Source organism: Acanthopagrus latus, chromosome 19, assembly GCF_904848185.1.
Source record: "Acanthopagrus latus isolate v.2019 chromosome 19, fAcaLat1.1, whole genome shotgun sequence".
Classification (NCBI taxonomy): domain Eukaryota; kingdom Metazoa; phylum Chordata; class Actinopteri; order Spariformes; family Sparidae; genus Acanthopagrus; species Acanthopagrus latus.
Genome location: NC_051057.1, coordinates 20,561,833 through 20,576,143, shown reverse-complemented (window position 1 = coordinate 20,576,143; position 14,311 = coordinate 20,561,833). Strand labels below are relative to the sequence as shown.

The 14,311-nt window shown below is 41.9% G+C and overlaps 1 protein-coding gene across 1 annotated transcript in view; it reads right to left on the bottom strand.

Moving 5' to 3' along the window:
* Positions 1-13,087, bottom strand: part of LOC119008443 (dipeptidyl aminopeptidase-like protein 6) — a 219,307-nt gene extending 206,220 nt beyond the window's left edge. Inside the window, exons 1-2 of the mRNA XM_037078756.1 lie at positions 12,139-13,087; positions 11,975-12,042 (exon numbers count right to left, since the gene is read on the bottom strand). Of these exons, the coding sequence (XP_036934651.1) occupies positions 11,975-12,031 (57 nt within the window). The 5' untranslated portion in view covers positions 12,032-12,042; positions 12,139-13,087. The remainder of the gene's footprint in view (positions 1-11,974; positions 12,043-12,138) is intronic.
* Between the last annotated feature and the right edge of the window lie 1,224 nt (positions 13,088-14,311).

The window sequence follows — 14,311 nt, the reverse complement described above, 5'->3', positions numbered from 1 at the left end:
AGATGAACCTGAAGAAGAGCAGAATGTCTCTTTTAAAATAAAAAATCCAGATAAAGACAAAAAGCAGCTGCTTTGTACTAGAACCAGGAAACTAAATCTCCTCGATTGTGCAACACACCTTAAAATTAGAGGGGTTGCGAGCGTGCTGTGGGTTTAACTGCTCACATTCAAATTATGCACAAAAGCTAATATTGCTTCCACCTGAAATCAAGTGAAGTGACTCTAATTAAAGGATTTGACCCAAAGGCTTCTTTCTTTGTTGCTCAGTGTAAGCCAGTGTGCAGAGACACGCATGGACAACCAGGAGCTAACGGAAGGTCTCCGAGAGCTTACCGCTGAAAGGCTCGGCTTTGGAGAGGGATATAAAAAGGATTTCAAAGAGCGAGATATTCCCTGGAACGCCCTTAGAACCATAATGAAGAAGAGGAATTATTGCATCACCAAAAAATGTCTCCGTATAACGGGTCTATGTGGGAACGTCTTTGCAGCTTTGTAAAGAGCCCTCGTGGTGCCTTTAAGAAGACACTCGAGGTTTCTCAGAAAACTTCAAATCAGAAAGAGCTGCACTGGAAATAAATCAAACGGCTCAATTTTTTTTTTTTTTCTCAACCTCGGCAATCACTGGAAGACGGTAAAAGTCACTCTGATCAATAACAATAAATCAGGTAATAACAATATTAAATAACATGGATTCATCTTCAAATGCCAAGGGCTGATAGGCTTTATGGATTTCCTTTTTCATAATACCAAGTCAGCCCGTCGAATGTCAACTTAAATCTTTGCAACACAGCCTCAAAAAACACTTTTTCTTTTTTTTTTTTCAAACAAACAGAGACGATCAGTTAACTAGACACACTGTACGACTTTACTGCAGTAGCCCCACAAAAGCCAGCCTACACACTTCACTCCACTCGTTGTGGTCTGGAAAGGCTCAGCATGCATTTGTTTAATAAGCTACAGGCGAAGTTATGGAGCCCGCGGGGATGACGGGCAGAAGTGCTGGCAGTCGACTGCCAAACGTTAAAACATTGAAAGGGGAAAATACACCCACACGTAGAATTTACATTGTTCTGTTCCAATTATTTTGGATGGTGAGGTTACCGTCTACAGCACACAACACCAGCCGCTGATGTTATCCAGGGCGAACTCTCTGCAGCTGGTCGCCTGGCACTGCATTTGCCATCAACAATGTGAGCTTCAAAAGTAACGTTTAAGTTTCAGTCACTGCTGTCGACGTCACAATGTCCTGTCAGATATTTCTGAAGTCTTAATTCCTACATGACAAAACACGTTAAATGTTAAAGCTTGCTGTTTTGTCACATGAAGGTTATAAGATTTCGTTACTTTGCTTTAGATACAACTGTGACATGTACAGAAAAAAACAAACTTCTGCTGGCTTCTCTGTCAAAAATGAACCCATTCTGAATTTGATTTATGCTAAAATATAAGATGGAGGTGGATAACAAATTATTCAGCAGGAGAAAAATTCTTGCAAAATCAGGAAATGGAAGTAAACCTTTAGGTCTAAATGTTAAAAAGAGACATTTGACATTGATAGATGCTTCAATACATGACACAGACATCCCTGAACGGTTTATCATCAAAACTTGTATTAATATCAGAATTTCTTACATCCTTACTCGGGGACTTTAGGGCTGACGAAAAAAAATCTGTTTTATTTGTCACACATCTGTGTGTTTCAGGACACAGGATGAGCTCACAACACGTTAGCTGAGGGTCAGGTGGACTCAGAGTGAAGCTATAGGAAATACTCTGGAAGAAAATATATTAAAAAATGCTTCAGTGTGAGAAGATTTCCGTCTTTAAGCTGCCGTCGATGGACCGAGACAAAAGAGCCGAGGCTGAGCGGCTGGACGACGTGCAGATCAGCTTCCAGGGATAATTCATTCAGACGGGACGACCGACATGTTGACGTGTTGAATAGAAATGACACCTTCTGGACGAGAGACTGAGTAATTGTCCTAAAAGTCTGTCTCTCTGCATAAACTTCCTCTTTAACAAGTCATTATGTGTCATATTCTTCAAGCTTTTCCTGCATTCATCACTGCTGGGAGGCATTTTTTTATCTTAACTTTCTCATTTAAGAAACAAGTTTGAGGTGTTTTTGTCATTTTTTTTTTTACCAAGGAGCATTTTTTAAGATTAAATGACGATGAATAAACGGGCATGAACAATCATTTTTGCAGTACCGATCAACTCTTACATGTAGGGTCTGCGTGTTTTTCTGAGTCTGTACGTATTGATCTCAAAGAGGACGGCTCCTTCCACATCTCATTTTTCTACATTTCCTGAAACAATTCTGTTGAAAAATGTCTGCGTCATGGAGAACAGCAGCAGAACAGACCCATGAACGGGTCGAGCTATTTGTATACATCTCTCCGGATGTCTGACCAAGGCCGTTCAAGCCGTAAGTCTGCCCTGAGCGCTCCTGCGTGGGCAGAGGATAGATAAGGATAAACAGAGCGACTTAGGAAGCAGAAAGTGGCCTTTTGCTTTTCATCTGTTTCCCAGCTGAAGAGCACGTACAGAACGTTACAACCGCGGGATCAAACAGACCGACGGTGGTACAACAACAACACAAAAAATCTTTGTTTTCATATTCTCTTTCATGTGGAAGTTGAAGAAATAGTGGAAAGAATCAAATTACGGTTTATTGAGAGGATCTGAGGTTGTGCTGTCTCACACGACGAGGTGCAGAGTCCCTCTGCGCCTCTCGTAGGGAGTAAAATGATGCTTGAATGTCACCATATGAAGCAAACCGCATTAGGAAACAGCTATAATCATGTTTTGCAGCCGCCGTCCACGCAATCTTCCCTGAAAAAAACATTAAAAATGCTCCACAGCCCTAAAACTAAACTCTTCATTATGCAAACCACTTCATTTCAGTCTCGCCATTAAGAAGCCGTTCATTTAATGGTTTCGCCATTTTCGGATGCCTCATTATGCACTGACTCACTTTGCGGAGTGAGACTTGAAGCTCTCGCGCTGAAGATCATGAACTCTTTTCATCCAGCAGAGGGCAAACTTAACCCTGACCTGCAGCACATCGCAAGGTCCCACTGAAACTCCTCTTTTTTTAAACCTTGAACATCCTGGAAATGTATGTAAAATCATCCAATCCCAGTCCAAAGTCAAAGCTTTGGAGTTCAGGCTCTTTGGGAAGTTTATAAGCTGTATTGTTTTTTGTTTGTTTTTTTCCTACCAGGCTGTCAGAAGCTCTGCAAGTGCTCCTGGCATTAATCTATAAGTTGAAACACTCTGAATTATTTATTTATTTTCTCCTTGGCTGAAAAATAAGCATGCAGTCGATCTGTATCTGGAAATCACAATAGGTCCACACCATACTGTCTTACGTGGTCCAAGTTCATCTTCTGACAACACTATCACTGAAAATGAACACTCAACACTTGATTTGGTTAAAGAAGAAGTCATTTTGTAATCTCAAAATACTCCCGCTTGAGAGTAAAAGTGTGATAGTTCCTCATTTCCTTATCAACTTTAACTTCATGCATATAAAAATATGTAAAAAAAAAAAAACAAAAAAAACAACCACTTATGTGGAAAAACAGCCATTTCGAGAGCAGAACCTCTAAATTTATTAATTTTAGGGCTTTAAAAATTGATATAAACTACATATAACCATATTTTATATCTCATTGGCTAAATGATGCATCAATCATTTGGAGACTGGTGAATAAGGAGAGGAGTAAGAGTCGGGCATATACGCTCCTACCTGCTCATATGAGCAGTCAGACAAACAGCTGCTATCTCTGGATCTCCGGTGTAGATGGAAAATGGAGTCTGATGTGAAATGATGAGGTTTTATTTACAGATTAAAGCATGAAAAATATCTGTGATCACATTCTTTGTCACCATCTACTGATGGAATACTTTGGACTAAATGTGTAACCAATCTGGAACTAGTGGACTTTTGGTAAAACAGTGTTTGTTGGAGTTTGATGCACCAGTGAAACAACAACTGCAACCGCAAGAACCTTTCTAACGATCAATGGCGCGACTGTACACTTAAATTAATCCTATTTGCTCAACTGTGTTTGTTTTGGTTGGTGCTTTGTTTGAACAACACAGAGACTCATTTACATCATACGTCCATATTGTACAAGTAGTAGTAAAAATCAGTTGTGACAGGCTCCGACAGCATCCGATAGCGAGGCTGCCGCACGCTCGGTCTAGTTTGATGGCTACAGAGGCCTCTGGGGGCACACAGTGGATATGGTTGTGATTTTAGATACGGCTCAAGTGTCTATCTCGCAACCAGCGGCGGTTGTTTACTGTTGAGGCCCCATTTGTCTCGCAGGGCATTGTTGACTGCTCGTGATACGCCACCAGATGGGCTGTCATGACCCAAGCATTTTGCAGAGCCAACCGCTCACTCAAAGGGCGAGGGAGGTCTCGGTGACTCATGCAATTACACTCCCCGTGGTGTCAATCATGTCCGGGAAAAACACAGAGCCTGGGCCGAGCAGTCGCAGCCGTGCAACACCTACACAGCGCTCTGTGTGCACATGCAGGTACAGTGTTGTGTTTGCATGTTTCTCCGAGGCTGACACACTATAACGAAGCTCCTGTTTCCTCAAGGATTTCCTCCCAGCTCTGGCAGGAGGGGGGAAGCACGGCTGCAGCACCTAATGATTCAGTGCACACACAAAGAGAAATGCCACCGCAGCAGAATTAGCGATCTGCAACACATTTAAGAAAAACCACTTCACCGACTCGTGTTACAAGTGAGAAAAACCTACTCCGTGCGTGTGAGTGTGTGTTTGCGTTGCATTATTCATTTCACAAGGGTAGAGTGCTCAGAAGCGGCTCCAAATGTAATTTTATTGTGTACACTCTAAACAAGTTCCCACACAAATACAGAGAAAGAGAGGCAGGAGGTGTTTTTTGTTGTTCCCAGACACAGTCGGAACAGTCCTGATGACGTCGCCCGGCAGACAGCAGCTTTTATGTGTTCCAAGAACAACATGAGAGAGCCACTTCAAAAGCAAAGATGGAGCACTACAAAGGCGACTGCTGCAGAGCAGGAATGGCTTCAGTTTGACCGATGTCAGGGCCCCGCACCTAAAGAAGCGCTTCATCGGTGAAACAACGGACCTTTAACAAACCTGGGTTGTCTATGCGGCAGAAAGGCAGAAAAAAATGGAACTGATGCTACATGACAAGAGAAAACAAATGTAAAAAAATGTATTGCTGCAAAAAATCTTGAAATCTGGCTACAAGTTGCAATAATCATCCATATGCTGGAGTGTAAATGGCTCAGGAGAGAGGACAATCATCTGCATGATCACACACTGGCTGCTGTAGGCTGTAGGGCGGGCATGGATGCTCGTATGAGCTGTCAGAACAGAGAAAAAAGGGCTCAAAGGGTAGAAAACCTACAACAACCTCTCGACATCTGTTCTCTTTGTGTCCCTGGCTGCAGGCCTACAAAATGTTGAAAACTGATCTGAAGTAGCTGCAGGTGCAACAGGCCTACATCTGCCAGATGAATGACTTTTGGGTGGGCTTTTTTTGCGGGGGGCTCAGGCAAAATGAAGTGAAGTTTAACATCATTCATTCATTCATCAGTAACGATGAAACAGTGTTCAACTTCTCTCCATTCACCTGAACTCTTTCACAAGCAACAATCCCTCGAATGACACTGAACACGTCATCATCTGGCAGATATGAGGCCTGTTGCATCCAGCGGTGGCCCCATGGAGCCCCCTGACACAGCTGCTGGCTACCTCACTCACAAGTGCCCCCACCCCATTTGCAAGTGACGAACCCCCCCACATGCGTCATATGTTTCTATCCAATGTCAGAAATCAGTAATGAAAAAAAGATTTAGCCAATGTAGATCCAACCCACTTGCATTTTGGTGGCCACCCCAACATTTTCAGTGTTGTATCAACAACAAAGTGTTTTTCCCGCAGTGTGTTCTGGTTGATTTTCTACCCTTTGCAGAAAAGTGAATACAACAGCCCTGTTTCTCTGTTCTTTTTGTTCATTTTGCACCAGTTTCAAAAGCATAAACATCTTTCTACTAAACTACCTGTGCAGTCACATGCGTCGGCCATCTTTTGCTGCAGTAACTTACTTCTTCAGGAGTCAGCGGGAGGAGGAGAGGATTACTGCTGCTAATGAGCAGCAGAGTACAGAAATCTAAAGTGCAAAGATGATTGAGATAGACGTCCTGCTGCCATTTTACCAAGGGTGCAAAGAAAAGAAAAAAAAAAATCAATGGTCATTTCCATAGACTCCAGTGAGGGAGTTGGAGTGATAACCGTGCATTACAATGGGCCCGCAGTGTAATGAGAGCAGGGATCAATAGCTGGCACATTCACGCTGGTGTTTGCCCCGCTGTTGGCCAACAAAGCCGCGGTAATTAAGAAGTCTGCGCTCAGTTCAAACACCTTTCAGCTTTGGGCTCCCGCGCTGCTCGGAATATCCGTTTAGCACCGGCGCACTCCGGAATAACCGCGCGCCACGCTTATTTGCATTCTGATGCAAGCTCGATAGCTGCAGACACAAATGAGTTTTAGTTTGAAACACACACACACACACACAACAAAAATCCATGCAGTAATAAGATGGACAAATAAGCTTCAGAGAAAGCCCAATTATATGACATGACAAAAGTCCAATACTTCCAACCGACAGATTTAGCAGAGCGATCAATTTATATATTTGTGCAGCAGCAGTTAATACATATTCATTCCATGAGATCATCAATCTTCTTGTGTTGTGCATTTTTTTGTTGTTTTTTTCCCCCTGCGCCTCAGCTGAGTCACACAAATTAAACTTTCATATTCTCATTATGAAAAAACCCTAATCAGAAGAACCGGGAGGATTTTCTGGGCTTTTTCTTTTTCTTTTCTTTTTTTTTTTTTTTGCAGATGCAGAGATTAGCAAAAGTTGCAAATGGTTTCAGAAAAACTGGAGGGAAGCTAATTGGGATTTAGTGTGCGCACACAGGACCGCGGGGCTGTCAAGGGCCGCGATAATCAAACTTAGCCTGCTGTGACGGAGACAAAAAAAAGGGATAAAAAGAGCAGCGGGGACGATAAAGTCAGAAGTAAGTTCAGCAGAGAATTGATCTCGGCGCAATGGGAATCTCTGCGAGAGATTCATGAAAAGCTGCCAAAATACAAACTGAACATGTGGTGAAACAAGCGTGCGTCGACACGGAGAGACTGCTGCGAGTGTCTGATCGAGCTCGACCCGAGACGAGACAAAACTTTAAAAAAAAAAAAAAAGAAAAGCTTCAGGAAGGAAAACGTAACATGCTTATTAGACTGTGATGAATCCAAGTTAGTGTTTCAATGTAATATACTTTTGTTTGCACTGTGTCTTTACTTAAATCTCATGTTATTTTTATACACAAAAAACTATCCAAGTTGGAGAAAAAAAGACATTAAAATGGTAGAAATTGATATAACACAGTAGATAAACAGGATTATGTGCATCTTAGTGAGATGAGGCGTCTACAGAGTCCATGTTGGATGGATGTCTTGATCTACACTTGATTTTATTCTAGTAACACAGAGCAGGACTCCCTTACAGGTGCATGTACTGCAGTACCACACTGCCCTCTGGTGGTCGTTTCAAGTCCAGACACTGTTTTTGCATCACAACAAAACTGCAGCACAACATTTTCTCCTCCTCAGTCTGATCTTCTCAAGCCATCAGCAGACTGTGACGGGCTTATTTTAAACTTTTAAACTGAGGTGTTGCGCTCATGATGCTGCTGCTGCGGACCACCGTAAATATTCAAAGGCGGAAGAAGTTCGTCCAAAAAATATCTCTACTCAGTCTTGGACGACACCAGACGAGCTGTAGAGATATTTTCATGTTTTGGTTCAGTTGTTTAGGAGAACGCCGCGGCACCGTCGTTTAGCTTCGAAGCCCCAGAGATGCTTTGTGGACTCCAAAACTTCACCAGACTTTCCATCTACACGGGACTGACTAGATGATTTCCTTTTTGGCTGAATTTAACATTTAACACAAATCTTTAAATGGTACAACTCGAAGGATTGAAAGAGTGCATTCTGATTGCACACAGATCTGTCTGTACTCATAGTCTAAGATCACAAGATGATGTTTTTACAGTATTTTACAAGTACAGGGAAGAAAGCTTTAAAGTACCCTGCTGCCCTCACTGCGAACAGACTTCAAAAAGAAGTGAAACTGAGGGAGTCGGTCTGTACATGTCTCCATTTAAAGCTATTTGTGAGCAGTTCAAGGCCCAAATCCTCAAGTACATCTTCTATCTTCTATCTTCTATGTTTCCTTGTTGTTTGCTGCTGTGTCGCTGCTGAAGAAAAGAGATCACCAATCACCAAGGTTCAACCATGAAAGCCAAATCAAACACTGGATGAATCTCAGACACTCAACACATTCAATTGGCCGTTCATGTCTATAAAATGCCAGAAAACAGTGAAAAACAATCCAAGGAGACATCTATAAAATGTCTAAATGTCCAAGATTTCACTCTACAATTACGTAAATAGAGAAAATAAATCACATGTGTAAAGACAATGATATATGGTGTTATATATAATAATTTAACCGTTTTTGTCAATCAGCTAAACAGTTAATCAACGTATTATCTCAGCCCTCCTAGATATCAACAATTTGGATGAAGTCTCATTTCTAAGTGGGTCTCCATTCCAACTGACATCCTACACTTCCCAGAAGGCCTTTGGACAACCCAAGAGGAAGTGGAGTCCCTCCCTGTGCTGTATTTGTCCGCGTAGATAAGAGTTGCAATGTGAAAAGTGAGCAGAACAGGAACAGTTTGACAGTTAAAGCGACTGAAAAGTTACAAAGAGGATCAGCCTCTGACATATTGCCGCACTGCATGATGGTCTCTGGAGGCTGAAGGACAAAAGTATGTTGGCGCTGAAGATAACCAGAAAACATCAGCGACAAAAACACACCACGAAGCTGCAACACTGGTGCAGGACTGCTGGGTAAATGCCCAATAGCTTCTTTAAAGTCTCATTTGAAATGTGCCAGGGTCAGCTGCACGTGGAGTTCTCAAGGATGCTAAAATAATCTCAAGACACAGCACACTCGCTCTCCTCTCGTTTCAGGTGTTTATAAACCTGTCAAAGCTCGTCACGAGCTGATGACCATGACCGCGTGAAGCTTATCCTGTTGGGAGGCCCCGCGGAACACATGCAGACCCAATCACAGTGTCATTAATCCACGATGAAACGCCTCTGTGGCCGACTGTCAACACGACTGGAAATAGAAAAACTCTGCGGTGAGAGAGAGACGCACGACTCATCAAAGAGAGATTCTCAGCCTGCGCCGAGGTTTTAAAATGGGCAGCAAAACACACACACACAAAAAAAAGAAAGAAACAAAGCAGTTTGAAATTGCAGACAATCCTGCCGACCGGGTGCTAAAAGTGGCCGCGGGACGGATAATGAAACGGACACTGCTGTCTGGAGACAAAAGTGTCTGTGGAGGTGTTTAGTCTGAATCTATTTTCTCCCTCAAAGTTGATGTAAGAGGAGATGAAACGCGCCTAAATTAGAACAAGCAGTGAGTGAGGGCACTCGCAAAAACTACAGCGAGGACAACAGTATTCCCCTGCTGAAGGTTCCAGGCACAGCGAGCACTGCGGCAGGTATGTAGCTCAGGACGGTACGTAAGGACGCAACTGTGAACGTGAATGTGTGAGCTGAGGCCTGACAAACGTTTAGTCTCCTGTCAGATCATCAGCACCATCCACCGCCATCAATCTATGTGAACCAGTTTTAGTTAACTAGTTCAGCCACTCCTGTGTTAGCCTACTCTTCGCTAACAACCTTTAGCCCTTAGTCTTATTGTGTTTATTCATCCACTGATTTAAGATTTCATCTACTTGCTTACAATTTCATCTATTCTTTACATCGACCTGTTTGGACTCTTACATTTTACTAGGCCAGTTAATTTCAGCCATTTTATTACTTTTAGCTAACTGTTAGCCTACTACATTTTTTAGCCTACCTGCTTTTAGTTACTGACCAATAAGCCAACTTTTAGTTAACCTTACAGTGAAAACATTTATCCATTGAACAATGTATTCATTACCTATATCTATGTTTTGTTTTGTTTTTTAGCCATTCATCCATCGGTTTTAGCACTAGCTATCAATTTCATTCACCCATGTATTCATTACATTTAGCTAGCCATTTGAACTAAAAGCAAGGCCCATTTATTCCAACCATTTATCCAATAAGCTTTGTGTAGCTAACGTCTCTGCTCAGTTGCTTTAGCTAACCATTTTATCAATGTATCCCTCAGTTTTAGCTAACTGTAGCTAACTTCTCTGCTCACTTGCTTTAGCGAACTAGCTTATTTGTTCCCATTTAGGCTATACATCTATTAGCTAGCTTAACTGTTAAATTTTTGCGAACTGGCTTTTAGTTCTATTTAAACCATCTGTCCGTTACTTTTACCAACCGTAACTTTTTTTAACTGTTTACTCACTGCTTTTAGCTACTTTTACCTCTCTAACACAAACTTGCTAGCTGTTTTTTTTTTATTGTAACATATAACAGGTGTTACAGCTGATTCAGTATGTGGTATATTGTTTTAAGTCATCATTAAAATATTAGCTGAGCTACTACAGAAGTAGATCCAAACAGTCTAAACAATTGTGCTGTCTTTACTCAACAATACTTGCCATCTTTTGCCTTTTATGCTTCATTTTATGCATTTAAAAACTGGACTTTAAGCAGAAACAGAGCCCTGCGAACACAACTGAGTTGTTTCTGTTAAATCATTCATTCATTTAGTCTATGATGGAGACTTGAAATCAGATAAATGTTGCCAAAGCGACGGAGAAAAATAGCAAAACTGAGAGCGAGATGTAAAGGGAACCAATCGAAGACACTGATGTTGTCATTACTCATCAGCCACTACGCTGTGCAGTCAATATTTATCATCAATCAACATAATGATTGGTTATGGTAAAGCCAAAGCGTGTCTTCTGTTGACAGTTCAATAACAACTCAAACATGAAACGACGTGCTTTTGATTCACAACCACAAGAGTTCACTGTCAGTTAAACTGAGAGTGTTAACCAACACAAATCAACAGTGCGTGTGTGTGTGTGTGTGTGTGTGTGTGTGTGTGTTACCATCCACGCCTATCAGGATCATTTACCGGCTCACTCTGAACGCCTCCGTGAGCGAACAGGCGCCCTTCTGCGATCAATTCACCTCAGCTCCAAATATTTGCAGCTGGAAGATCAATATTTGTAAACTCTGCGGGTGTTCCATGTGTCAGAGACAAATAAGCGTTCGTACTTCATCTCCAGCTGATGGTGCAACGCCGACGGAGCCAGATGTGTTGGGAATGAGAGCAGCCCCCATGCACACACACACACACACACACATATATAAACACACACACCAGAGCTTTCTTCTAATGGTTTCACTGGAAAGACTCGACCATGCAGTCTCCCCCCTCCATCCTCCCTTTACATCCCACCTCTCTTCTTGCTGTTGACCAAACATCCACACAGCAGCACCAGCAGAACCTTGTAATGTGGGTCACAGGTTTGGTATAACAGCACAATGTCACCATGTTGGACCCTGAGCAGATGACTGGTGAGTCACTGATGAACAGGTCTGAGCAGGAAGTGACTTGCAAGTGAGAATCCACCTGTTATGTGCTTAAAAACTTGCAAAAATCAGCTTTTTTATTACCAAAATAAAAGCCTTCTCTTGCTTGTAAACTGACCACTTTAATTAAAGCTGGTGCGAGCAGCCAGCACACAGTACATCCGGGACAGGATTTACAACATCTACAAAAGCGCACAGACGCGCAATAACCCAACAATCTGGAAACAGCAAACAAAGCTGCCTCCACACAGAGCCGCACCACGCCTGTGCGCACCGAACCAGCGTGTTTAAACCCAAATCTTCTCCTCCGAACTTCTCTCAATCCTTACCTTTCCCCCCTTGGAGCATCTGCGATACGCGTTCCCGGCTCCTGCCGTTTGGTTCATGGCGAAAACTTCTGCGTAAAGAGAAAAGAAAGCGAGAAAGTGATGCAGTTTTTTTTTTTTTTTTTTTACCTCAAAGTTTAAAGACGAGGAGTGTTGCGTTCACGTACCTTGCCTGGCGTTATCGGCGTGCAAAGAGCTCGTTTGGCATTTAAAAAAAAAAAAAAAACCCGTGTAATGTGTTCCCAGCTGTAGTCCAGAAGGATTGGACGAGATCTCCTGCGCGTTGTCACGAAGTCAAAAAAACGTAAATCCGATGAGAACTTTTTTTTTTTCTTTTCTCCGACCAAATCACCTGACGCTCACTGACACGAATCCGCTGCATTCACTCACTTCCACGATGGTTTGAACACTAACCTGCTCACACTGATGGAGCTGTGTGTGTGTGTGTGTGTGTGTGTTTGTGTGTGTGAGAGAGAGCGCAGCAATTGCGCAAGCGCATCCCATCTGACAGCTTGACTACACAGAGTTGAAGAAGGAGCCTGTCAACACCGCTCGCCCACTCCAGAGCAGAACACAGCAGTAGGGACTGCAAGGTACACCAGGACCATGATGTATCATGAGGAAGGATTTAATATTAGACTGCAGAATTCAACGCTGTTCTCCTCTGTTTGCTTTCCTACTTTCTGATCAAATGAAAGCAGTTTTCAAGTTGATTTGTGGCCGGAGTGACCTCAGATAAGATGACTGACACCAACAATTACAGGAGACAAATCATTTGTGACAATTACAATCATGATCTCAACACCAGGAAGGGAAGTTGTTTAGTTTCAATTATGGCATGATGAATTAATGTTACAAGGGTGAGCTTCCACTCAAGTGTGACAATTATGTGGACAGGAGGAGGCTGAGCCGTGACAGAGCTGCTGCGGCTCACTTTCAGAGAGGTTTGTGGTCGGTGTGGTGTCAGCAGTTAGAGATGTTGCATCCAGACTGTAACAGAAAGCTCGACTGCTCCATGACACCGACTCTACAGCTCTTTGTCAATTTACTGGAGAGATGAACACCATGTCAACATTTCTGAAATGTTGAGTGTTTTGTGAAATGTTGTGACTGTTATTCTGTGTGAAATGCTGTGTTTTATTTAAATGTTATGTTTTATGAAATGTTGTTTTCTGGAAATGTTAAGTTTTTGTGTTTTGAGAAATGTTGTTCATGTTATTCTGTGTGAAATGCTGTGTTTTATTTAAATGTTATGTTTTATGAAATGTTTTCTGGAAATGTTAAGTTTTTGTGTTTTGAGAAATGTTGTTACTGTTATTCTGTGTGAAATGCTGTGTTTTATTTAAATGTTATGTTTTATGAAATGTTGTTTTCTGGAAATGTTAAGTTTTTGTGAGGGGTTGTGTTTTGTGAAATATTGTGGGGTTTTTTAAATGTTGTGTTTTGTGAAATGTTGTTTTAAGAAATGTTTTTTGTTTCTTTGTTGTTTTTTGTGAAATGCTGTGTTTTGTGATTTGTTGTGTTTTATGAAGTGTCACATTTTTGTGAAATGTTGCATATTGAGAAATGTTGTGTTTTATGAACTGTTAAGTTTATGCGAAATGTTGTGTTTTGTGCAATGTCGTGTTTTAAGAAATGTTGTTTGTATAATTTTGTGAATTGTGAAAGGGGTTTTGTAATATTTTGTGATTTGTGCGACATTGTATTTTGTTCAATGTTACAGTATGTCTCCTGAAATGTTTTGTTTTTTGTGTGTTGTTCTATTTTGACCCTCAGGGCCACTGTAGACAGCGTAGTGTAGCACATCTCTGACAGTGTTTGGTTGGGATCTGCCATCTGTGACGGCTGTAGGATATGATTTCCATTATTTTCATATTCATGGAACCATGCAGTGGGACCCCCTGTCTTCGGTGTAGGAGTATCATTTGTTATGTTTCTCCTTCAGCTTGTCATCCGTCTGGCTGTCAGTTACACCAAGAAGATATCTGTCCAACATGTTATTAATTGATCAAAAGACATGATCGCTGTTATAGATTCCTTCATGCAACTCCGAACATAAATCATGTAGGTGACCATCCAGAGAAGCTGTACCAACATATGGCAATACAGTAGTCTGGAGACGGGTTGTTTCAAGCAGCTTGATGTTGTTGAATCACCTCAGACAGTCTTGGGGAGGAGTCTGGGGCCGATGGAAGGACATCTTTGTCTCTCTGAGGTTGTTTGGCTTCATTCTACTTTCTCGTGTCATTTGCAATAGAACTCCCAAAGACCTGGAGACACACTCTAATGTGGAAATTGTTCATTAAAAAGTGTTCAGAATCAGCATTTGTCACAACACAG